Source organism: Lytechinus pictus, chromosome 4, assembly GCF_037042905.1.
Source record: "Lytechinus pictus isolate F3 Inbred chromosome 4, Lp3.0, whole genome shotgun sequence".
Taxonomy (NCBI): domain Eukaryota; kingdom Metazoa; phylum Echinodermata; class Echinoidea; order Temnopleuroida; family Toxopneustidae; genus Lytechinus; species Lytechinus pictus.
Window position 1 is genome coordinate 8,424,881 of NC_087248.1, and position 25,450 is coordinate 8,450,330.

At 35.9% G+C, this 25,450-nt stretch overlaps 1 protein-coding gene across 2 annotated transcripts in view; it reads left to right on the top strand.

Annotated features, from left to right (window-relative positions):
* Positions 1-25,450, top strand: part of LOC129259608 (2-oxoisovalerate dehydrogenase subunit beta, mitochondrial-like) — a 46,955-nt gene that overhangs the window by 3,438 nt on the left and 18,067 nt on the right. The window contains exons 2-8 of one of the 2 annotated variants that reach the window (XR_010293341.1): positions 2,497-2,574; positions 4,471-4,539; positions 7,779-7,912; positions 13,919-14,074; positions 16,249-16,357; positions 21,870-21,932; positions 24,351-25,381. Coding sequence is in view for 1 of the 2 variants with exons in the window: in XM_064098308.1 (XP_063954378.1) it covers positions 2,497-2,574; positions 4,471-4,539; positions 7,779-7,912; positions 13,919-14,074; positions 16,249-16,357; positions 21,870-21,932; positions 24,351-24,496 (755 nt within the window). In the remaining variant the exon portion in view is untranslated. The remainder of the gene's footprint in view (positions 1-2,496; positions 2,575-4,470; positions 4,540-7,778; positions 7,913-13,918; positions 14,075-16,248; positions 16,358-21,869; positions 21,933-24,350; positions 25,382-25,450) is intronic. The other variant, XM_064098308.1, reaches the window with a different exon arrangement.

Here is a 25,450-nt window from a genome sequence, read left to right on the forward strand (position 1 = left end):
GCTTGTCAGTATTTTTCAAACTAGATTCTTGATTCATTGTATGCACAATTCCCATGATTGTTTGATAAAATATACACCAATAAATGCAATAACTTAAAAAACGTACCTTTTATATTATTTTTGCTGACGACAATACTTTTTGGAAAACATTCAAAGTGATGACAAATTAAACAATAAAATAGAAAATTCTACGTATCTTGAGCGAAGCCTGCAGTGCTACCGTTCGTTTGTCAATACACGTTCCACCAAAGTTTTTACAGTAAAAAGATTGAACACTTTGCCGACTTCGTGTAATGCTTTGCATCGATTTACGTGTAAAATAGGTTTTGTGCCTAGTTTTCCCTTGTAGTGTCTTTGATATGAAGATAAATTCACGCACCCTCTTTAGCTTATTAGACAAAAAATTTGGGAAATCGCAAGCTCGCTCCGTATTTTGTCAACAAGAAGAAAAATCAATGCTTAAATGACGCTATTTGAGGGATAATCATCATATTAGGGGGAATTGACTTCACATCGTTCGGTAAGTTTTGTAGGACTTGATTCTGTTAATCCTCTCATAAAATTTGCAGGATTTTGTTGCAATTTTCCTGTACACGGCAGCAGTAATGCACCCATGGGTGTGATGTGGCTGAAGTGAAATTCATGTAGAGGATCGATTAGATCTAAACGTCTGATAGATATCTGGCAAAAAATTCTGAAAAAATTGAGGAGAAATTAGTTTCCTAACATCGCCTGGTCGGGCGGTGTAAAACTGCATTAGCGCCAATGTCATAGCAAGTCTCTCAATCACAATTCAATTCAAGGTCATCAGAAATGTATGCCTGCCACTGCTCTTCGGAACATCCCAAGCGGGAAAAGATGAATTTGCTTTGGCTCAATCTCGATATCATTGCTTGGTGAATTCTCATTCAGAATCGGACATTGGTCATCGCTTCTCTTGTCATCGCTTCTCTTGTCATGCTTGGCTTTGTCGTAGTTTTAATATAGACAGAAGTAAGCGACCAAAAGATCTGCCTGTGGCAGCTCACCTATTTTTTCGCCGCCTGTTTGCCTGATTTTGTTTGCTATATTCAGTCCATGCGTATCAAAATTACGGCGAAGTGATGTCTGACTGAGAATTTGAACGATTTAGAAAAGCGGTGGGCATATTGACTTTGAAATGTGATTGAGAGACTTGCTATGACTTTAGCAAACAGTTACTGGTGGGGAACTTTACGATAGTCAAAGTCAGCTGGTACAAAACTGTATTAGCAGCGCTTGCACAAATTTCTCAGGAAATTGAAAGTTAAAGTTTGTGCGAATGTTGTGTGTATCATTGTTATTAAACTGTAGCCGGTCTGTGACCAACATACACAAAGATATGTGAACAAAATAAAAGTATTGAATGGCCATGAATCGCAAGCTACTATTTCCGTGAGCTTTGCACATTTCGGATGCTTGCATGAGTCATTCGTAATTTCATTTTATTTTTTTTTCTACAAATGTACAAAAACTTTCGAAGGTTCTGCAGATATGACAATGTGTTTGAGAAATTTGTGCGGACGAATTGTGAAGAAAAAGTGTCCTTGAAGGCGGGAAGCATTCACGTGCTGAAAAAATTTACTCCCGTGGACAAGTGGCAACAATTCTGTGAGTTTAAGTTCATGTAGTCAGAGGGGAAGTTTGCCCTGATCAAAAATATATTGTAAAAATGGCAGGAAAATGAGAAAAAAATATCAGTGAAGGTTTGAGGAAAATCTATCAAAGAAGTAGTACAATATTACTTTTTTTATTAATGACATGACTGACATCATGTATGTGAGCAGCTTCCCATGTATCATGAAGTAAAAAAAATCAAATCAAGTGTCATTTTCTAAAAAAAAAATGAAAATTGTTTATAATGTACCCTCAGAAAAGAAAACAGACCAATCATTTTACACTCACTCTAGGAAGAAACAAGTTTTTAGTCATGAACCATAAATGCATTTTATATGTCATAACAAATGGGACAGCTGCTCTTATGTGTTGTCACAAATTAAAAACTCGAAATTCTAATATTTTTCTTAATCTATGTTGGATTTTTTTCAAATCTCTAATTTTTAAGAATATTTTTTTGGTATGTTTGCAACTAACTTTTCATCAGGGTTAACTTCCTGTTTAAACACAATTTTGCTGCTTGAAATGTTGCTGTTACTTCTCATGTTACATTTATACAACACAAATTAGAAAGCATCGTACAAATATTACAATACAACATTCAAAGAATACAAATGTTTTCAAAAGTATATTTCAATTCATAGAATAATCTTGACAGACATCATTTCCTATTTCATTCATTCAATCATTTTACAATGCAAGATTTAGAGTGACAAAAATGTGGAAACTACCAGTAAGACAGTATATTACATTTTCATTGTGGAGAAACAACCATATGCCTTTGAGAATGCTTTCTCTTGCCTTTGTGGTTTGCAGTCACTTCTTATTCCTTTATGTCTGTTTATTCTCTTTTAACTGCAGGGGAAACCACAAAGATGAATCTATTTCAGGCTCTCAATAATGCTATGGATGTAGCCTTGACAACAGACCCTACTGCAGGTGAGTTTATATTTTAATTCACCTTCTCTCTTCATTTTGCCACCCCCCCCCCTTTCCCTTCTTCCTCATCTCCCCCTCAATTAATCTGTACCTATGTGTACATTATTGCTTTTATACATTTTCCGGCCTTTGTAAAAAAGAGATTTTGCTTTCATATATTTTCTAAAATATTACACGATCTCAGCATTCCTTCAAAGAGTAGTTAAAGGGGAATGAAACCTTCGGAAAAGTAGGCTTGTGTGGAAACAGACAAATCAAAGAATAAGAACAAAGAAAGTTTGAGAAAAATCGGACTAATAATGAGAAAGTTATGAGCATTTGAATATTGCAATCACTAATGCTATGGAGATCCTCATATTGGTAATGCGACACGGATGTGTGATGTCACATGTGAACAACTTTCCCTTTGATGGACTATAAAATACCCTCAAAATGTCTCTTTTTGCTTTTTCTTATGGTGATACAAACTCTTTATCAATGATGTATTCTTTAAAAATCTGTATTACATGCCCTCCTATAGAAAGAACACATGATCTACTGATAGATGTGATAAAAGAGGCAATTTAACCCTAATTCTCCCGGGGGGGGGCCATAATGGCCCCCCCCCCCCTTGACAATTTTCGCGATATATCTGCTGTGCAAAATTTTTTGACCTCGCAGCTCACTGACTTTTTACTTTCAAGTCTCGCGCAAATTTTGAGACCAAATTTGTGACGCCCGGGTACGCGATTACGACATTACGCAACATTATGTAAGTGCATGTCAGACCCAAAATTGCTCATAAATGTGATTTCATGTACAAATCCAATGCAAATTGTGTATTTGGCCAAAATTCATAAATGTATCATTATTTCTACTTTTACTGATTAAACTTAATTAATTTTGCCTTGTTTATGATCAGAATTAAGTCTGGAACGATTTCCATCGAAAAAACAATAAAAAAACAAAAAGTAAAAAAACAAGGAAATACATAAGAAATTAAAAAAACAATAAAATACATAAGAAATCGGTCTTGGTACCAGAATTTTTTTCATTCACAATTGTTAAGAATGCTATAAAAAATATTTTCACCCCAAAAATAGCATTCTAGGAGCTTTATTTAGTGAATCAGAGCAAAAAGTATGATTTCATAATTAATTCATATAAAATAAAAATATATGAATTAAGTGAAATTTACCAATGCAACAGCGTAGATTACGTCATTCTCTACCATTATGCAAATTTTCGTTGTGATCGCGCAATCCACGGCTGAGATCTTAAGGGGGGCCATAATGGCCCCCCCCCCCCCCCCCCCCCCCGGGAATGACAAGAATCAAAATACCCCGGGAGATTGAGGGTTAAGTGAAATATATACTAAGGTAATGGGGAGAGTTGTTCACAAGTGACATCATACATAGTGCCGCATTGCCAATTTGAGGATCTCCATAGCATTAGTGATCGCAATATTCAAATTCTCATAACTTTCTTATTATTTGTCCGATTTTTCTCAAACTTTTGTTGATCTGTTTCTTTGATTTTTCTGTTTTTACACACGCTGTCTTGTTCCAAAGGTTTCATTCTCCTTTAACTAGTTACATGAAATACTACAGCTGATATTCAAGACTGTCTTTCAAAAATCTTTCACGAACTGTTAGCTGATATGCTTTTTGATTTCATCAGATATTCAAGCACTAATTTTTAGTAGCCAATGCCTTTGAATGGCACCTTACTATAAATCGTCCTCTTAATTTTCACAATGTCAGTCATTTTCTATGAAAAAAAATAGTTAGACATGCTTTTAATGTTTGTGCAAATATTTAGTATTCAAGAAGAATACTTATGTATTAAAGATTGTGTAGAGAGAGAAATGAGCTTCACTTGACACATGAATTGCAAATTTCTGTTCTGTTTATCCAGTTGTATTTGGTGAAGATGTTGCTTTTGGTGGTGTTTTCAGATGTACTGTTGGGTTGGCAGATAAACATGGTGAGTATCATAGGCCAGTGTTCAAAGGATGTTATAATAGTATTGATTGAGATTTGTAGATATTATATAGATATTATTTCCCAAGAGGTTAAACAAGGCTCCACATTAACTTTTTTTGGTGGTGGCCCGTTCGGGCCACCAAAACCATCAAATAATTTTTTTTGGTGGCCCGATATTAAAGTTTGGTGGCCCGAAAAATATAAAGAAAAACATTAAAAATTAATAAAACAAACTTCTGAAATATTAATTCTGCAGCCACTACCACTAAGTTCCTTTCACTTTATACATCTTGTATGTAAACCTTGTTTGCTGTTATTTTACTTTGCTAATTGATAATTGTTTCTATCGTTGTAAAAATGAAATGATTGAAAGTGAATAAATGAATTGTATTGTTCGCAGGTTGTGTGGACTTTTTTTACAATCTCTGTATAGAGATAATGGTAAAGTAAATAAATAGTGCATAGCAAACTCAGATAGATGTACAAAACAATGGTTTTTCCTTCCTTCCTCTTTGAATCCTAAAACCTAGATTATGCATGCCCCAAATCCAGTTTATTTCTGTTTTCTCTTTTGCAGCATATAGAAGGAGAAAATCACAGAAAGATATGCTGCAAAATTAGAACAATGCATAAAAGGGAGAAACAAACGAAAATTATTTTCAAAAAGTATATAACAAAAAGAAAACAAAAATAATAAAAGGAATTAGTGAAATAAAACAAAAGAAAGAAAATGAAGAAAGAAAAAAACAAAGAACAGGGAAAAAAAGAAAAAAAGAAAAGAAAAAAATTAGAGAGAAAAAAGAAAAGAAAATTAAAGAAAAATTAATAAAACAAAGTTAATATAAAAATGGGGAAAAGGGGAAAATTAAGAAGCCATTACATATATTTTTAACAGCTGTGGCAACAGTCTATTCTGACTGGAATATAATTAAAAGCCAAGCATATAATTTTCACTTACCTTTTGGGAATGGCACATTTCTATTTTTATATCCTTTAGTTTGTATTATTTTATTTTCAGTAGAAACATATTTTTTAATCAGGCATATTCAATGGGAAGGGGTATAAATGGTTTAACCACTGTCAAAAAAAATGAAAGAAAAAAAAAGAAAACGGCAAAAACTATATTGGAAAAAAAGTGTGAGAAAAGTCCTTCCCTATATTTGCCAAAATGTTGGGAAAAAAAATCACATTTCATATCAATGAAATGCCTTCCCAAAGTATTTACTTTCTCAAGAGTGGTTTAAGAAGTCATTTATAAACAAGAAAGAAAGAAACTGTCTGTTTGTTTAAGGCTAGAAAATACACAGCTTCGAAAGAAACCAAGTATCAACATACATACAAATGCACACGTGGGACTGTGATGTACTTGCCTATGTGTTTTTATGTGCATTAATTCATGTGGAAATCGGTCTTTTTGAGTCAAAAGAGAGGTCATAATTCCTCTTCTTAATACTTGCAAATAATCAGGGTACACCAGATTTTCGTAATATAGACTGTAGAATTTAATTTCATTGGTGTAAAAGGTGACTTTGACTTAGATTTTCAAAGTTCTGTGGAAGACTTCTCAGCAGCAACATTTTTTATCGCAGCTCCCTGAGTCTGAATAGGCTGAGCTAGATCTAGAGCACAGCTGTATGCAGTGGCTTCATGCAAAGCTCACGCCAGCCGGCCGGCGCAGCTGGCTGGATAATAGCTACTGTATGCTATAGCTGTAGGCCTAATATGCAAAATGTGTGTGTGTGTATTTGTGTGTAGATCAACAAAAAAGGCGCACATGTGACGAACTGGCTTGCAATTTGAGCTGTAGAAAGTTGATAAATGCGTGCAAAATTGGGAGAAAAATTGCGCTACTTTGAAAATTATTGGTTGCCCGATTCGGGCCACCAAAACTTAACATTTTATCAATAATGGTTGCCCGAGGTGAATTTTTGGTGGCCCCGGGCCACCGGGCAACCGCTAATGTCGAGCCTTGGGTTAAATATTATTGCCTACTAAGAGGTTGAATACAACATTCTGTTTCCCCAATGAAGTTATATTTATTTTTCCATAGAGATTATATTTTGCTTGAAGTGCATAGCGTTGAGGGAAATATAGTCTGGAGGGTAAATTATAGCTTTTGAGGGGAGAAGAAATGTTATGTACATGTATTAAATAGATAGACCATGTAAATCTATTACATTATGCAGTCTATGTAGATACGCCACCACAGTCTGGATAGCATTCAATGATATACAAACCAGCAGCTTTAATAGTACCACCTCACATGAGCCGATGAGAGACCGCACAAGTGTGGGTCATTTAGCTCTCCCTTTAACTTGCACTGCTTGCTGTAGCTGTGATGCATTTTCATGCATTTAAAATAAATGCCAGGTTTGGTAACGATCTCAAAAAATGAGTTAGAACAGAATCCAATAAAATGACCACCCAAGTGTTAGTATGTACATGTATGAATAAAAAATATGTGCCAAATAGCTCTGGGAGAAACTGTGTAATTGCTGAGAAATTAGCAAAATCAGCTCAGAATTTTATAAAGTGTCAGGTATTTTTCCATGCGAATTAATACACTGTACCACATATGCCTTTTTGTGTTAGTAATCATCAGAATTATTGGTTTTCAGCTAAGATTTCTAATTTCACAAAGTCAAGTTTATTTAAATGTACCAGATCTAGATCTTTAACAATATGATGGCAATTAAACTTGATTTTAAAGACTTTCTCATGAAATAATTGTTTGATGCAACTACTTTCTTTTACCTTTAATAGAAAACAGAGCTAGTATGTACATCATGCAAGCTATGCTTATACACAATTGTGTACATGTACTTCAAGAGAGCTACCCGATTATAACAGCAGTGGATCGCCTCAGATCAGTGAATGTAACTGTTTGATTCTCTGATATTTACTGAGGTGATGTCAAAACCTGTAATTAAACAAATGAGATCCTTTCAGCTCTGGTCACTTGGTGGATTTTTGACCAATCACTAATTCAAATCAATATATATATATATATATATATATATATATATATATATATATATACACTTTGTATAACATATTCTTTTTATTTGCAGCAACTGCCAATTTTTGCAAGTAACATATAAAATATGATATGTCTGCTTTTGCATTTTAACAGAAAACATAAGGAAAGTGGAAAGTTCAGAAAACCCTATGGAACAATATTCTTACCCTGTATTAATGAATGTGGATTTATTTTTATTTGCCATTTCTATATTCTAATAGGTAAAGACAGGGTATTCAACACACCACTCTGTGAACAAGGGATCGTCGGCTTTGGCATCGGTATGGCCTCGGTGGGAGCAACCGCTATCGCTGAAATACAGTTTGCTGATTATATCTTCCCAGCCTTTGATCAAGTAAGTGAATTTATCCAACTGACAGCTGCCAGGCAAATTCAACCCCTGACATCTATTCAGTGTTAAAAGCAATGAAGCATAGAAATGTGACTGAAGCATGGACTTTCAAGTCTTATTTATTGTTCAGTATTGACATGGAAACTTCTAAACAATTTGATGATTCTAAAGATTAACAACTACCGTTTTCCAAATGAGATTGCCATGAATGGTCTATAAAAATCTGGTTACAAATAGAAGAAAGTTATGATGAATGTTGTAATTGATCAAACAGACCACCAAGTAACTCCTCTGAAGTAACATTTAGAACTCATTCAAAATATTTTTTTAATGTTCCATTATCATCACCTGTAATTCAAATGCATTATTGCATTCACAGTGTTTATCAAATCTTCATCATAGGTTAATTTTCTTTTTCTTTGATCTATCTTATTCTGTTGAAAGTAACTTGATCACCTTGGCCCGTATTCTGAAGTCGGGTTTAATTTAAACTCTGGTTTTAAGTTGTGGTTTAATTATGGAAAGCCAGTTGTTACATAAATCTATAACAGTAGAGGTTCAATGTATCAGCTCATTTGACTCCCAAAACATTATTAAATGCCTGGGAAGGATGAGTATGACGGTTGTCTTCACCATTAAAGAATTAGGAAAGAGCACAGTAAACATGAGAAGCATTCACTGTAAACAAATTTTGAACCGTTTGGCTTCCCATAATTTTAGCACAGAGTTAGACCATGGTCTGAGCATGGACCTATTACGAATGGACATTCAACGAGAGCATTTTATGACCACCACCTGTTTCCAGCTGTCAAAATTGCTGTCTAACCCTTAACTTTCTCTTTACGCGGTTTTTACGACGACCGCCCGGGGCGATTGTTTACACAAGCTCCTTTCGGCCGATGATCGTCACCGATCGATCACTGGCCCTCTTTCGACCAAAGACGGTCATGTTGTAGCCCCGATTGCCAATAGGGAAAGTCCCTACATTACCTAGAATGCAATGCGCAATTCATATCCGGTTTTCAGTACATTATTTTAGGCTGTCTATAATGTGCGATTGTCGTCTGTCCATCAAAAAAAATCCCGTTAAATTTCATCAATCCTGTGGAATTTTATGCCCAAATGAAAATCAACTTCTGACCGAAGGTAAGCGCTACTATCGACATCAATACTGTCCGAAAAAGATGAAATTTTAACGTTTTTCCGCAGATTTTTTCGTCGAATTTCAACTGCTTTTTTGCCGTAGATATACGGATCTGCAAGGTGATGTCAATGCATTTCATTTCCGGTTGTTAGCGATGTACGTAAAAAATACGTTTATGCACGTCTGTTTTCTTGTTTCTGCTATCATTTTCATAGCGCTAACGTTCGCTGCTGTGCGTTGCTTTTGATAAAGTGAACGAACAACATCGCAATGGGTAGGAGCAGCGTACAATTGATTTCCGCTGTCCATCAGTGAGAGCGTGTTTTACGACCGGCTTGATGGGTGTCAGCTGCCAGCGCTCTGTTTATAAAAGGATTAGCGGCGACGGTCTTTGGGTCAAAGGAGGGGATTCGTTGAATGTCCATTCGTAATAGTAGTCAGGTCCAGAATTGAAAAAATGTGCTCAGAAAAAGTGCTTTAGGCATTTTGTGTTAATGCTGATTTATCAATTGTTTTAAGGTAATTCAGGGGTGCTGAATCCAAAAATGCTGTTTGCCAAACTTGATTCCGACGTTTTCATCCTCAAATCGGCAAAAAACAAAATGGCGGCATTTTTAATGCAGTTTCCCATATTAAACGATTTTTATGGGTGATTATATTTCAGAAATTGGGATCTATGCGTTATTTTTGATACCCAGGGTTGCAAACATAATGTGTCCGACTGATTCGTCAGCCATCTTTAATTCCAAGATGGCTGCCATGATTCACAGCTGCTGATTTGATAAATAATATGGCCAAATGTTTGATAATTTTGAGGCGATGCTGGCATATTCATATTGTGGTATCTTTAACGTGTCCGCCATTTTTCCCTCGCCTGCATAGCAGAAGCAAAACATGGACGTCGCTTTTCCGACGGCGGTGGCGAAGTCGACATGAAATCTTAACCGAGATTAAGTTTTTGAAATGTCATAACTTTTAGGGTATAGATGTCTATTTCATGAAACTTAGGCATGTCAAGATTAAACAAAGTCTATTGACACAGGTTATAGTTACAAAAGGTCGCCAAGGTTACCTGGAAATCCAACATTGCGTCCACAACGGCAGTCGTTGTACCGTCAACTAAAAAAATAAAGTAAATCCTCAAAATCAAAATCAAAATCATCAAAAACTTTCAAGGCAAATAATGAAACAGAAAATGTTTTTTACAAGATGGTCAGTGAGTGTGTCAGAGAATCCAAGATGACCATCCAAAATGGCGTCTATAATGGACGTTGCAACTTTGAAATGGTCCAAATTCATAGAATATCCACCTGGTAGAAATAACTTTGGGGTCTACCGAGAATAAAATAAAACATATATAAAATCATGGTTCCAAAGAGAAAAATTACATTGGAAAGATTTCAAGGTTTATCAGTGGTGCAGTTTTGCAAAAAAAATGATGATGGCTTAAAAAATAGTTGCTATTTCTTAAAAATCTGGCTGCAAAGTCCATATACTATCTACCTAGAAACATGTTTGTGTCTTTCTCATGATTTCAAGGGTCGAATGATATAGGTGAAGACGAATTACAGGGATACAATGTTGTCCATCTTGTAAAAAAATGAAGAACGCTCCAAAAATTGCATTCAAGTTGGCCACCATTGTTACAAAAATGACAATACTTCGTGTCCCATCTAGTGCCACTATTTTGGCGTCTCTGTTTCTAAGACTCATGAAAATATGTTTTACAAGAATTAGTGACACAATTAGACGGTGGTGCGACAATAGGTAAACATAAAAAAACTAACTTTAAAAAAGTAAGGTACACTCTCACCTAAAAATTTTCCATAATTCACTGATAAGTATTTCAAGACACGTCATTTTTGTGCTTAGGACGATCCTATGGTTTTATGATTAATGGACAGTAGTCATTTTTTACGCAATTTCAGAAGTCGCATTGGACTTTTTACGACGAAAAGGAAACTGACCATCCTTTTTATTTGTCCCGATTTATTATTTTAGCCTTCAAACCACAATATTGTAGATTTTGTTCACCTAATTATGACTATGTTTAGGTGATGGAAGTCTTTTTAGACTCACTTTGAAAGCCATCTTTGAATAATAGGCAAAATGGACAGCTTCATACCATTGTAACTAATCCAAAAGTATTATTTAACCCTTGAAACCGTAGTGTAGACACCAACATCATATATCCCAGATGGATTCTAAATAGATTATGTCAATTTTTAAGTACCAGCAACAATTTTAGAGTCCTTAATTGGAATCCATCTTGGATTTTTAGACATACAGGACCATTGATTGCCCTTGTAACTTATCCTAATGTATTACTTGACCATTTAAACCAAGGGTTAGACAACATAATCATGTACCCCAGGCGGATATTAAACAAACTATGTCAGTTTTTAGGTAACAATAGCCATTTTAGACTCCAATTTTGGAAGTCTTTTTGGATTCTTGGACATGCTGGACCTCTGACTGTCCTTGTAACTTGTCCTAATTTATTACTTGACCCTTTAAACCATGGGTTGAACACCCAAATCATATACCCCAGGCTGATATTAAACAAACTATGTCAGTTTTTCGGTAAGAACGGCTTATATAGACTCCAGTTTTGGAAGCCATTATGGATTTTTGGACATACTGGAACCACTTACTGTCCTTGTAACTTGTCTCAATCTAATACTTGACCCTTTAAACCATGCGTTATACTAAAAAATCATATTCTCCTGGCGGTTATTAAACAAACTGTGTCGGTTTGTAATTAACGACAGACATTTTATACTCCATTTTTGCAGCCATCTAGGATTTTTGGACATGGAGGACCATAGACTGTCTTTGTTACTTGTCCCAACGTATTTCTTGACCCATTAAACCATGGGTTAGACACCAACATCATATCCTCAAGGCAAATATTAAACAAACTATGTCGGGTTTGGGGGTTTTTAGATAACAACAGCTATTTTAGACTCCAATTTTGAAAGCCATCTTGGATTTTTGGACATAGTGGACCGTTGACTGTCCTTATAACTTGTTCCGGTTTACTTCTTGACCCTTGAAATCACCAATGAATAAAACCCAAATAAAATACGTAATAGATGAATTATGAATTTTTAGGCCATGGCAGCCATTTTTGCGCAATCTTGGACTTTCAGGTACCATGGAGTGCTTATGTTCACTCTTTCCTTTTATGCTCTCCACCATTGAATACATGTATGCACCGAAAAAGGTGTCTAGGGTAGAAAAGTGCCGGTTATATTAATTTTCAGTTAATGGCTGCCATCTTAGACGCCATCTTAAAAATAACCACTTTCCCGGATACGGATTTTGATGGATTTTTAGTATGTTATTTCTGAGATCAAATAGTACCAAAAACCGTTGACAAACATTTTTGTTACAAGTTTTGGGGGTCAGAATAGAGTAAAAATGGGTGTAGAATGGCGGCCATATTGTTTTTGCCAATTTGAGGATTTTAACATCAAAATCAAGGTTGGCAAACAGCAAATTTGGACTCAGCGCCCTCAAATTATGTTAAAACACTTCTCAATTCAGCATTAACACGATTTGCCTAAGACAGTTTACTTTTCTCAAATCTGGACCTGTCTATAGGTCCATGGTCTGAGTTAAACCCGACTTCAGAATATGGGCCCTTGTCTTCTTGTAGGATTTGGCTTGTTACCACTTACTGGGGCCTGTTTCATAAGACTTGTTATAAAAGAAAAAATGCTGAAATCAAATGGCAATTTAGCTCTTATTCAATCAACTTTCTATTATTCAGTAGTTTCCTTTTGAGACAAGATTCATGAAAACGGCACAGAGTTTCATTGTAATATTCATTGTTCAAATTGTAAGAAAAGCAGTAAGGTTCTGAAGAAGGTCATGGGTGGTATTCTGAGATCCATTTTATCTCAGATAAAATGAAATATTTTATCTCCGTTAAAATCAGTGAGATAAAATACCCTTAAAATCTCTCTGAATTGGTATTCTGAGAACAATTTTATCTTTATTTTTACATCTATAACACACACCTAATTTTGAAGCAATATCCAATGAGAAACACGGTTTTATAGCTCTCTCATCTTATTCAACCAATGAATATCCATTCCGCCAAGAGGTGTGGCAAACAAGCGAGATTGCGTCAATTTATTGAATTCAAATGCGCTTGCACTATACGCTAGCGCATATTCACATAGATTTATTTTGTAACAAATGACAACATTCCCATCTTTTTTTTTTACGATGTCAATATTGCATCATTACAAGCATCATTTCAAATACAATATTAGTCAAGAAAAAGCTCATGAAATAATTCCTAATTCTACAGTAATAATGTTAAGGTGTTACTTTCAGTAGCTATACAAATTTACTTCATTTTCATTTTACCATTTGCAATATTGCTGAAATGAACATCCTGTAGAGAAAATAACCCAAACCCTATTTTAAGTTTATTTTAATTTTTCTTCAAATTAAACCTGAGCGCAAGCACATCATCTGTGATGGATATGTCTACGCAGGCACTACTCTGTCGCGTATCATCTATAGATAAGCAAGATAAAGTTTATCGCAGATAAAACTTTAAAATGACATCTCAGAGATAAAATTACCTCAGAATACCACCCCAGGCAATATAGAGTTGATGTCAGTGTTTGCAACACCAGAACTCAACTTCCACTTATACTTTGTTCGTTAAAACAAACTTTCATTTTGCCTCCGACGAAGATTCTGCTAGGATCGAAAGCTTAGGCCCCTTTTGACTTTCTAATTTACTCCATTGGCTCTCTTTTATTAGATGAGCAGTTTTCAGCAGCTTCTTTTTGCCAAAACAAACTTTCCTAATACTTTCCAAACTCATTGACATTTTTTTTCAGATTGTTAATGAAGCTGCAAAGTTCCGGTATAGGTCAGGCAATATGTTTGACGTCGGTGCTCTCACCATCCGAGCGCCATGGGGAGCGGTTGGTCACGGCGCCCTCTATCACTCACAGAGTCCAGAAGCCTTCTTTGCACATATTCCAGGAATCAAAGTAAGCATGGACTTTGCTACTGATACTCCTTTCATGAATACAAATCAGGGGCCCGTCTTACAAAGAGTTACGATTGATCCAATCAGCCACAACTATGGAAACCCAGCAATGTCAACATCTAAATACATGTTTGTTCAAAATGTTTTCTAGAAATGATGTATATTCATACATTCATTGTTTTCTTGACAATTCAGTATGCTTCTGTGTTTTCAAAGGACATTGCAGAAATTTCCTAATGAAAAAAATTATGACACTGATGGATTTCCATATAGTATACTTGAGGTTGATCAGATCAATCGTAACTCTTTGTTAAGACGGGGCTTTGGTTCCCATCTTACAAAGGGCTGTGATTGGTCCAATCATCCTCAATTCTATGGAAATCCATCATTGTTATAACATTTTCTACACAAAATTTGAACATTATCCTTTGTAAACAAAGAGAAGCACACTGAAATTTCAAGAAAACAATGAATATACATCATAGGTAGAAAATATTTTGAACAATCATACATTATAGATGTTGGTGTTGCTGGCTTTCCATAGTTGTGGTTGATGGGATCAATTGCAACTCTTTGTAAGACGGGTCCCTGGTCCCATCTTTAAAACGGTTGGGATTGGTCTGATCAACCTCAACTATATGGAAATCCATCAATGTCATAATATTTTATAAAAGAATTTTGAACGTTATCCTTTGTTAACAAAGAGGAGCATGCTAAATTGTCAAGAAAAAGATAAATGTATGAATATCCATATCTTGAAAATAATTTGAACAAACATCTGTTTTATTTGGTGAAGTTGCTGGCTTTCCATAGTTGTGGTTGATCGAATCATTAGCAACTCTTTGTAAGTCGGGCCCAGATGTTGCTTATTTCAATTCATAAAAGGTCGAGGACCAGAATATTTTAGTCCTCTTGGGAGGACTCAATACAAACTCGATCCAAATCCAATCTCATTTAAATCATAAACAGGATTCACAAATAATGCAGCTTATTCTGCGGTCAAAGGACCTCTTTCCCACACACAGGCACTTCATTTACTCTTACCATCACGATAAGCTGCACTATTTCCTCACTGTGCTCATAAAACAACAATCCAGACCAATTCTGAATTCATGAATGAAGATTTTATTGCCGTGCTGCAATATTCTGATCCACATCCAATCAGAGTTTTTGAGGGTGAATTTGTTAATTGCGTAAAAAGTCTTTGAATTAGCTCTCTGTGCCATGAATTTGCGCCTAAAATTTCAAACATAGTTACCAGGGGGTGTTTCACAAAGAATTACGTATGACTTAGAGTCGCACTTAAATACCGAGTTGCGAACGGTATGAAAGGCTTGTCCGCATTGTTCAGATCGTGTCATGAGGACGCGCACTACTGCGTATCTATCAATAAGATCGCGCGTTGCATATCATGTACGCGTCGTCATTTAAGTGCGAATTAAGTCATACTTAATCTTTGTGAAACACCCCCCTGCTGTGGTAACAACCATAAAATGAATTTGAACAGAATCACCCACAGAATTATTTTTAAGTGAATACTTGCCAAGTAATGAGCGCTTCATGCTCCATAGTTGAAAGGTCTTTTTCCAAGTAATGATAATGTACATCTCTATGGGTGCAGTCTTGACTCCCATTTCACAGCATTGGGATTATGTAAACTGTGTCATAACTTTAGATAGTACTTAAGGGAATTATTTTGCTTCACAAATTTGAATAACATTTTTGGTCATAAGAGAAGAGCAGTCCTACAGTCCTATGTAAAAATATGCTATACCAAAGATTTTATGCATAGTAGTCTTTCAAAAATGTGGAGCAAATTGCGATGCAATACCAGGAAAATTATTCCCTATACTTTATGGTGTTAGGATAACACATGATGATGTTAGCACCTTTCTCTTGAAAAAAAAATCATTCACTATTAAGAGCTTTGCTTTACGATCAACAAATCTTCAATATATAGTTCACCATGTATCTTCTCTCTCCTGTATACTGTATTGTTCTCTCTCTCTTTCACTTCTTTTTCTCAATTTTTCTATCTTTCACTCCTGTAAATTTGATTCCGTTTGGTCCTTTCACTCACTTTTATCTCTTCTCTTTCCCTTACCTCCTGTTCCATATTCATCTCTCTCTCCCTTATGCTATCTTTCTATCTCTCTGTATAATACTTTTATTCAGGTTGTAGTTCCACGTAGTCCCATCCAAGCCAAGGGTCTATTATTATCCTGTATACGAGATCCCAACCCGTGTGTCTTCTTTGAACCCAAGGTACTCTACCGTGCAGCTGGTAAGTAAATTAGACCTAGGATCTACTTCATAAAGCTTAGCAATTGATCATGAGGCTGATTTCTATGATTAATCGCAGTGATGATTATGTATGATCAATCGTAAAAATCAGCTCCGCGATCAATCGCTAAAGGCCCTGTCACATCATTCCGTGAAAGCCCCGCGTGCGACTTGCAGATGACCCTTTTTGCTACCCGCAGGTCGCCCGCAGTGACAGTATCTCACACGCATTTGCCATACTTGCCAAGCATCCCGATTTTTTATTGCCAATTCCGCATCCGATTTTCATTAATTTTTATAATTGATAATATTGAAAAAACAGCTGGAGCGAAGGTTAGACCAAACTGAAGCTTGCGGACACCTGGATATCGCGATATCCCAAATAGCATTATTTTTCCACCAACTGAACACACTCTTGTACGTAGTTTTTCACTTTGCCTATCTTACATGGCGCACACATTGCAGAATCGCGTGCAAACACAGCTAGAGCGACAACACGTGCAAATACAATGCATGCTGCGACGTCGCGAGTATACCACGCTGCATGCATTATATTAGTTACACTTATTATTACAAGTGCATAATACGTGTGCAAACGTAAGATCCAGCTCAACGATCGTTGGACTAATGCTAATGGCCAAAGGATATAGTTTTTCCGTGGAATTTTATAGCCAAAATTACAAATTTAGTGTGTGGAAAGTGGATACCGTCGCCAATGCATCGTTTGGATTGTGAATGTGACTGTGATTCCGATCGTTATACAGACAGTGCTGTGGGCTGTACAACACAGTGACAGTTAACCCAGGCCGGGATTAAGTGACAGTGAGTGAGTACCGTACCGGTGCATTTGCAATTGCAAGTTCATGTGTAAGTAACATGTGCATTTAGACTGTTGGTCTGTTTTCGTGAAATAAAGTCAAAATGAGCAAACCCAAAATTGATCAGAAATACAAGGAGTATTCTGAGAAATGTCCAGTTATTTCACGGTTGGGTAATGGAGAGTATTTTGCCTACTGACTTTACTGTCAACTTTGCCATACTGACTTCTCTGTCTCATGGAACTCCTTGCTACTCTGTGAAATATTCACAGGAACTTTTGGCAAAAGCAAAGAGTGCTACTACAGCAGGTTTGAAGGGCTCAGACAAAGAATAGATGTAAGTCTTTCATTAAATCAGCCCTCTATTAATCTCATCCAAATTTTCATTCAGGATATATCCACAGTACAGTACAATATTGTAATGGAAATACATGTTTTTGAAGTCTCAAGATTTGGTACAATTTCATGAAATGAATCCTGTTGATTTTCCTGTTTCATGCTTCATTACACTGGGACAAAATTATAGGATTTTTTCTTCTTTGTGGACAGGTAAAAGGCACTTCAAAAGTGAAGGAAACCCCCATTTCACGTCACACGCTCGTTACTCTGAAAAATTGATTCCTCTTTTTTTTTTTCTAAAGTTGGCAAGTATGATTTGCCCTCAGATGTGCATGCAAGTCTGATTTTTCATGCAGAAAGGCTTTGAACATGCCGAGAACTTTGTTACGAATGATTGCCCGCAATTCACCCGCAAGGTTTGCACGGAACAATGTGACATGCCTTGAGCTTTAAGTAAACAAGACGTAAGAGCTACTTCATAAAGCATAGCAATTGATCATGGGGCTAATTTCTTCGATTGATTGCATTGGATATTGTATTTGATCGATTGTAAAAATCAGCTCTATGATCGAACATAGAACATAGTGTCGAGGCTTACATGTATGACTACCTTGCGATTCATCTCCCCTCACTCAGTTGCAGACCAGTCGTAGACCAGTCGGGTCGTAAGGTGTGAGGTGGCCTTACGACAAGTGTATGCACATGACTGGTGACTCATTGTAATGCCATCAGCTAAAGTTGAAATCCAATGAATGACAGTTAACCTTTTGCACTCGGATATTGCAAAATTGCACATTCCGACAATTAATAATTAGCTTTGTCCTTCACCTTTGTACAGTGTACCTTTAAGTTCAAAGCTTAACCCTAATAAGACTGGGGGGCTGATGCAGCCCCCCCTCGATATTTTTCATGTAAATCCGCCGTGCAAAATTTTTTGACCGCGTCGGCTCTCTGACTTTCTACTTTTAAGTCTCGTGCAACTTTTGAGATAACCAGTGAAATTATCAAAAGAACATTACTTATTATTTATCCCTTTAAAATCAATTCAGCACGAAAAGATTTAAATTTCTTGTTTCTAAGTGTAACATTTACAAAATCAGATGAGATTTTAAGAGAATTCACTCCGATGGAAAAAGAATGGAGTCACTCATTTATCGCAAGACAAGAAAAGATCACAAATAAACTGTGTGTAAATCGTGTGTAACTTACACATTATCTTGGGCAATTGTGCATGAGAGAAGCTAGCTACTAAAATTCTTGGAAAGCAAATTTAACTTCTTACAAACAGGATTTCCACATTACAGTCACCATTGATATAATGTATGTTTTGATAAAAATATACTTGAATTAGGGCTGTTATCGTTAGGAAAATTCTCTATCGATATATCGCTAAAAATATCTTACTGATATCGATGACTATCGACAAAAGAACATAAACAATACGCATTTTGTATGCATTACAGCGATGTCACATACTCGCGTTGGTAAAAATTTGTATCTGCCATTGCCAGTAATGCTTTAAAATCCGCATTCATTGGATGTAAATGATTACATAATATCTTTTAACAAAAATATGTAGCAAAAATACATCCTCACCTTTCATGTTATTAGCATTATTTCAGGGTTGGATGAAGTTTTATTGATAATTTTAGGGTTTTTTGGACATTGTTCTGAGCAGTCAACGTCTTTCGCCTATCCGTCATTTTGATATCGTGCTGTACATCTTCTAACGTAGAGGGCAGCAACACACGGCCCTGTGCTGCCTTCTACGTTAGTTGGTACTTCGCTAAAATTGAGCTTGCGCTTTTAATGTTTTTGATTTTATCGAATGGAGTCGAGTGCAGTCACAATGTTTGGATTGTCATGATTATAGCGAATTGGGGATGAGATTGTGTTTTGTGGCTTGTAAGTATTCCTATTTTGTTGAGATTTTGGAGTAATTTCTGTTGCTGTTCTGTGCAGTACTTTGAGGAAACATATGTTTTCCGTGATTTTCCGTTTGAAAGTCACTTTCAAAAGGCCGTTTCTGTGAAATTGCAGAAAATCAATCACTGTGTCCCTACATAATAGCGGGTATTATTGACAACGAGAGAAAGGTTATAGATATCGCTAAGTGGCAAAAAACAAGCGATTATCAACAAGACTAGCGATAAAGACGTTATCGATAGCAGCCCTAACTTGAAGTAAACCTAACGTCAAAAGTTTTCTGAAATGAAAATCTTCTGCATTAGATATGAAAAAAATAAACAAAAATAATTAGACTTAGCTTACCCCTTCACTAACCTGATTGGTCTTCTCTACTCACTAATGCCCCTTTTGTCTCCTTGTTTCTAGTGTTGCTGTAGCTTGTTTGTGGTCTATATTATGGTTGTTCCACTTTATATGTTTGTCATTTTGCCTCCGACGAAGATTCTGCTAGGATCGAAAGCTTAGGCCCCTTTTTGACTTTCCAATAAAAAAGGTAACAATGTCCATGCCCCAAAAGAATTAACTGGTTAAAAGAAGCATTATAAAGTCAAACACAGATTGTAATCTGTTAGGTTATTAGTGTCTTATCATGCCAGACATCAAGAGGATTAAAGAATGACGTGCAAGAATACCTTTGGGGATTATCCTTTCATAATCTACAATATAACAATAGTTATATTTCTATAGAATCTCTTGGAAAGTGGATCATTGGTTTCAAACTTTATAGTCAAAGCATATCCTGTTCTTTATTTGGTCAGGTTTCAATAGAGAAGCTGAGAAGATATACTTAAAGAGCTATTTATGAGATTTTAATTAAATCAGGGAATAAAGATATTTACAAATGTACTTTGAGATACTCAAGGTTGTATGCAAGTTAAAAACAAATCGGCTAACATTACAAAGACCTTATCTTAAAATTCCAGAACTTTGATGCTTTTTTATTAAATATTGTTCATATGGATCTGAAAACAAACAGGAAGAAAATAAAAATATGCAGACACTTTCCAGATAACTGTGGGTGAAAGATCAGGAGTGAATTTATCTCGTTGGGAGTCTGATTGTAACACAGGTTGTATATGGAGTAAAATTGGGACAGTGTTTCTAGTTACTTTAAATTACACAATTACAGAAAGTGCTTGTGGTAAAGATACGTAGCTTTTAGGGTTGGAAATAATTTTAATTTTTAGGGGCTATCTTTTTTCCACATTGGAGGCTTGTGGAATTTTTTGGGCTATTTCGTTCATTTTAAGGGCTACTTTTTAAGGGTAACAAGCAATTATGCAGTAAAAGCAAATATGATTACAGTCCGACCTCTCTTATCTGGACACGTTGGGACCAGCACCAATCCGGATAAGGGATCTATCCGGATCTGGGAGACCCAATATTAAATACACGCAGCTGCACCTCCCCATACACGTAGTATTGTAGTGGGCGTACAGACAGTATTCACTTCAGTGTAAGTGCAAATTAGGCGTTTTTTTACGGAAACAAAATCGATTGGTTGCCAAAACCCTTGGATAATTACCTGCTGAAATGATTGAGGAATACATTGAGCATACCTCGAAAGAAAGTGAATGACTCGATGAAACTAAGTTAAAAAATTGGATAATAATGCCGGGCATCGCAGCTTCGCAAAGTCAGCCATTGTTGGACTGTAGGCTGAAACATGATGGATGGAGCTGTCCGTATGGATGCCTAGCATAGCGCTAGCGCTAACTAGCGAGACATGTGTTGTTATGGCCCTGCAAAAAAAATAACTTGATGAAATGGTTGTGCTGTGCCCTGATTTACTGGGAAATTATTCTGTCTATGTTCTTTCTGTGATTTGGGTAAGTTATTTTCATAAAAAGATAATGTGGTTGTAGGTAGACTATATTGGAAAATGTATGTAATCAAAGCAGGTTTGCGTAGGAATTTTGATTTTAGATTCAAAATCTCATTTCCCCATGTACTAGATTGAAAAAAAATATATATTGGCAAGTGTACATCCGGATAATAGTGAGATCCGAATAAGGGGAGGCCGGATAAGAGAGGTTGGACTAGTATTCTGCCATAGTTTAATAGAATATTGATTTTTATCAATCTTGAATATTTTTTGTGACAGATCTTGGGGGTGATTCTAGAAAGAATGCTTGCCCAAAGCATGCCTTTTGAGGGAATTTTAGGGGCTATTTGGGCTGTCATGAGGGCAAAAAGCGCCCGTCACCATCATGTATTTCCTATGCTGGTAGCTTTTCAATCATAGCTCTGTCATGCTGTGGTATTCTATTTTACTATGTGTATGTTGATATTTTTGTGATTTATTAGAATGCCTGTATATTTTTTCTCCCCTTATTTTCTTTCTTCTTCTTTCCTCTCTCTGTCCTCCTGTGTATTATTGTGTTACAGTTGAGCAAGTACCAGTCAAAGATTACATGGTTCCCTTGTCAAAAGCAGAAGTACTGCAAGAAGGTAAGCTATGGAGGTTAATTATAACCATGACTTCTTGAAAAGTTGAATATCATGGAATTATTGAAAATATCAAAAACAATCTGTGTCTTTTCATAGGTATCACAGTTTTTTTAATGCTACCCTTGTATGCTAACACATTTTCATATGCTAATGACACATTGAAATACTCCTTTGATAGAAAATACATATATCTGCATCTCATAACTTTGTTTATTTATAAACGTAATCAAGATACATGAAGCAAAAAGGCAAAAGAAAATGTGTTGTAAATTAAACCATCATTATCACTTTTATTGTCAATTTCATTACAGTTATATCAATAACTCTAATGTTTTACCAGCTGTTCAAAATAGGATGCTTGTTTACACTTTGTACAGAAAATGATATTGAATACTTGTTTATCTCTGTGGTTCCAAAGCTGTGTTTGTATGATAAGTGTAGGTGTCATGCCGGTTTGAAAGTGTGATTATAATACCAATGATAATATTTCACTTTTATATGTCTTTAATACACAATGATAATGCCCCAATTCATCGGGCTTGTCCACTCAGCGGTATGATAAATGCACTTTTTTACTCACAGTGGAATATTCCAGCAAGAGCTGCATATATGCTATATTTACTGTTTTATTGAGGGGCGGGGTTGGGTTGTAGGAATGCATTGGAAATGAATTTGATATCTGTGCTCAAGAATCAACATAACGAAACAAGCATGATTCCATTCACATGGCACGGTGCATGAGAATTCTTAGCCACACACTTCAATAATCAAAAGGGTTATTGAAACACAATCTTATATTTTCCTTTAATATTTGTGTGATTAATTGATTATTTTGAGGGGAGGGCAGAAATCACATTTTCTTGAAAATATTACTTTTGTACAATAATATAATCACTCTTAATATAATGATCAGTCCTCATTAATTGAATATATATTACATTCCTTCACCAGTGGTGTCTTCTGTAAATGTTATACACTACATGTAGTATTGAAATGTCTAACTTTCAGGTGGTCCAAAATGTTCATTTATTTTTCATGGATATTTGATTCTTTAACCCTAAAAGGATAGGGGGCCATGATGAACCCCTGACCTCCCGGTTGTGAAACGGACGCTCTTCCAACTGAGCCAACACCCCAGTGTTTTTCATGAATAAATTTGCATATTTTGTTTATAATAGATAAAAAATATTATTTTCAGAAATTTTCTTATATACTGGCTTGTAGTTTATGTGATAAAGAATGCGCGTGCCAGATTTTGGCGCGATCGCGCAAAAAGTGGCCGAGATCAGAAGGGGGGCCATCATGCTCCCCCCTCCCCTTAGTCCTCAATACCTCTCAAAAAGCCCAGTCAGTTTCTTATTAATTCTAAACTACTGACTGAAATCATATTTCAACTGCCCAGTGTTATGCATGGATATGTACATGAATCTTGAATTTCATTACATGCAAATAGTTTGAAAATTTAAATGAAGTAGGTTCAGTTAATTATAGTTGATTCAGGAACTAGTGTTATCTTAAGTTGTATGTTAAGGAGATTTCAAAATAGATATATAGCTAAAACAACATCCTGTCATTCAGTATAGATTATGTGCTAAACATATGGCTGGTTCACATGACATTTACCTTATGGATTAGTTACGTATTTATTTCATTGACCTATATATCGTCAGCTGGTAGGAATTTTAATAAATGCATATGGCATATGTTTATAAAAAGTGATTGGTTTTCAATATTTTTGACACTTGTACAGTGGACCTTTACTTTCTGTTTTTTATATTATTCCCACAAAAAATACTGTTTTTTTTAAAGGAAATAAAGAGTAATAAACAGTTTAACAAATGAAACTTCATGGCAAATGCTCAACATACATTTGCCAGACCCTTAAATTTGTTTTGGGGTATACAATAAATCGCTGTACTGCTTATAACTGTATATCACAAGTGCCTTTCTTAAAATGCTTAACTAGCCATTTGAATCACATCTATTTTTTAAATGATTTCCTGTACAGTAGGCAGAAGTAACATAAATGTATGTTTTTCCATGTTTTGTTCTTATTACATAATTAAATAAAGCTTTGAATTACTGATCAATAGGTCAATGACTTCAAGCAATGATTCTCCTATAAACAGCAAACTACATGTAGATATATATATCGTCTCAGTTAAATGTACCTAAGTCCAATTTGGTACAATGCCCAGACTAAGGACCTGAAAAAAAAACTGGATAAAAGCCCTGAAAAACTCTGGTAGGGAGTGGTACAAAGATCTGAGGGATGTTGCCCAACTAGCCCAAGAGAAGCATCCACCAAGTCTATTCATGAAATGCTCCCCTGTTAAGACTTCATTTATCTATCTTTAGACTTAATTCTTTAATTTGCAATTTATTTTATTTTGTTATTATTATTTTTTGTATTTGCAGGCAGTGATGTGACACTGGTAGGATGGGGTACCCAGATCCATGTTCTGAGAGAGGTTGCCCAGCTAGCCCAAGAGAAGCTAGGAGTCAGCTGTGAGCTTATTGACCTGGTTACCATCTTACCATGGGACAGAGAAACTATATTTAAGGTGAATATGGCCTTCCCGTTTCCTATTTGAATTTGTTTCGTCTCGCTCCCTTCTTTCAAATCCATCCAAGAGACTTCAATTTTCCTGCTTGACTTTGAATTTCTCCAACTCTAGCTGTATTTCTCCTCTCTTATCCCACCCTGTCAAAACTGTATCTGCATCAGCTGATATCACCTGATTGTTACTACTAACCCTGAGAGTAGTCTCTGGTCAGGTCACAAGAATTATTGTGCTTTGTGCTGGTGATGTCGTCTATCTAATGTGTTCTCTCCAACTGGGCATGGTGACTTTGTGGTAGAACGCTCGCCTCATGAACGGAAGGTCATGGGTTCGATCCCTGACCGAGTTATACTAAAGACATTATTCCTATGTGTTTAAGATCGCATGCTCGATCAGAAAAAATTGGAACCAGTGGGATTTGAACCTGCCATCTACTGCTTGCCAGGCAGCGACTCAACCACCAGGCTATTCTGGTTTAAGGCTAAGTCACGATGAACTGGATTACAAATACCCTCGATCCTCTACTTTCTGACTCATTAATATGCAAATGCAGTCCACCGTGGACAATAGATAGTAAATAAATAAATAGGCTTTTGTAAACAAAATTTCGGCATTAGAGATCGAGCATGCGATCTTAAACACATGGGAGTAATGCCGAAAATTTGTTTACAAATTATAATTTCTCCTATTAAAGCCTTATTATTTATTTATTTATACTAAAGACTTATGAAAATGGGACCTCTGCCTTCTTGCTATTCGCTCAGCATTCAGATCGGAGAAGGGTAGTATTTTATGCAGGGCCCACTGGTAGAGCCGTTTTTGTCTCGCCTGCATAGCAGAGTGGACGTCGGCAGCAGCAGCGTCAACATCAAATCTTAACCTAAGGTTAAGTTTTTGAAATGACAGCATAACTTAAAAAGTATATGGACCTAGTTCATGAAACATGGACATAAG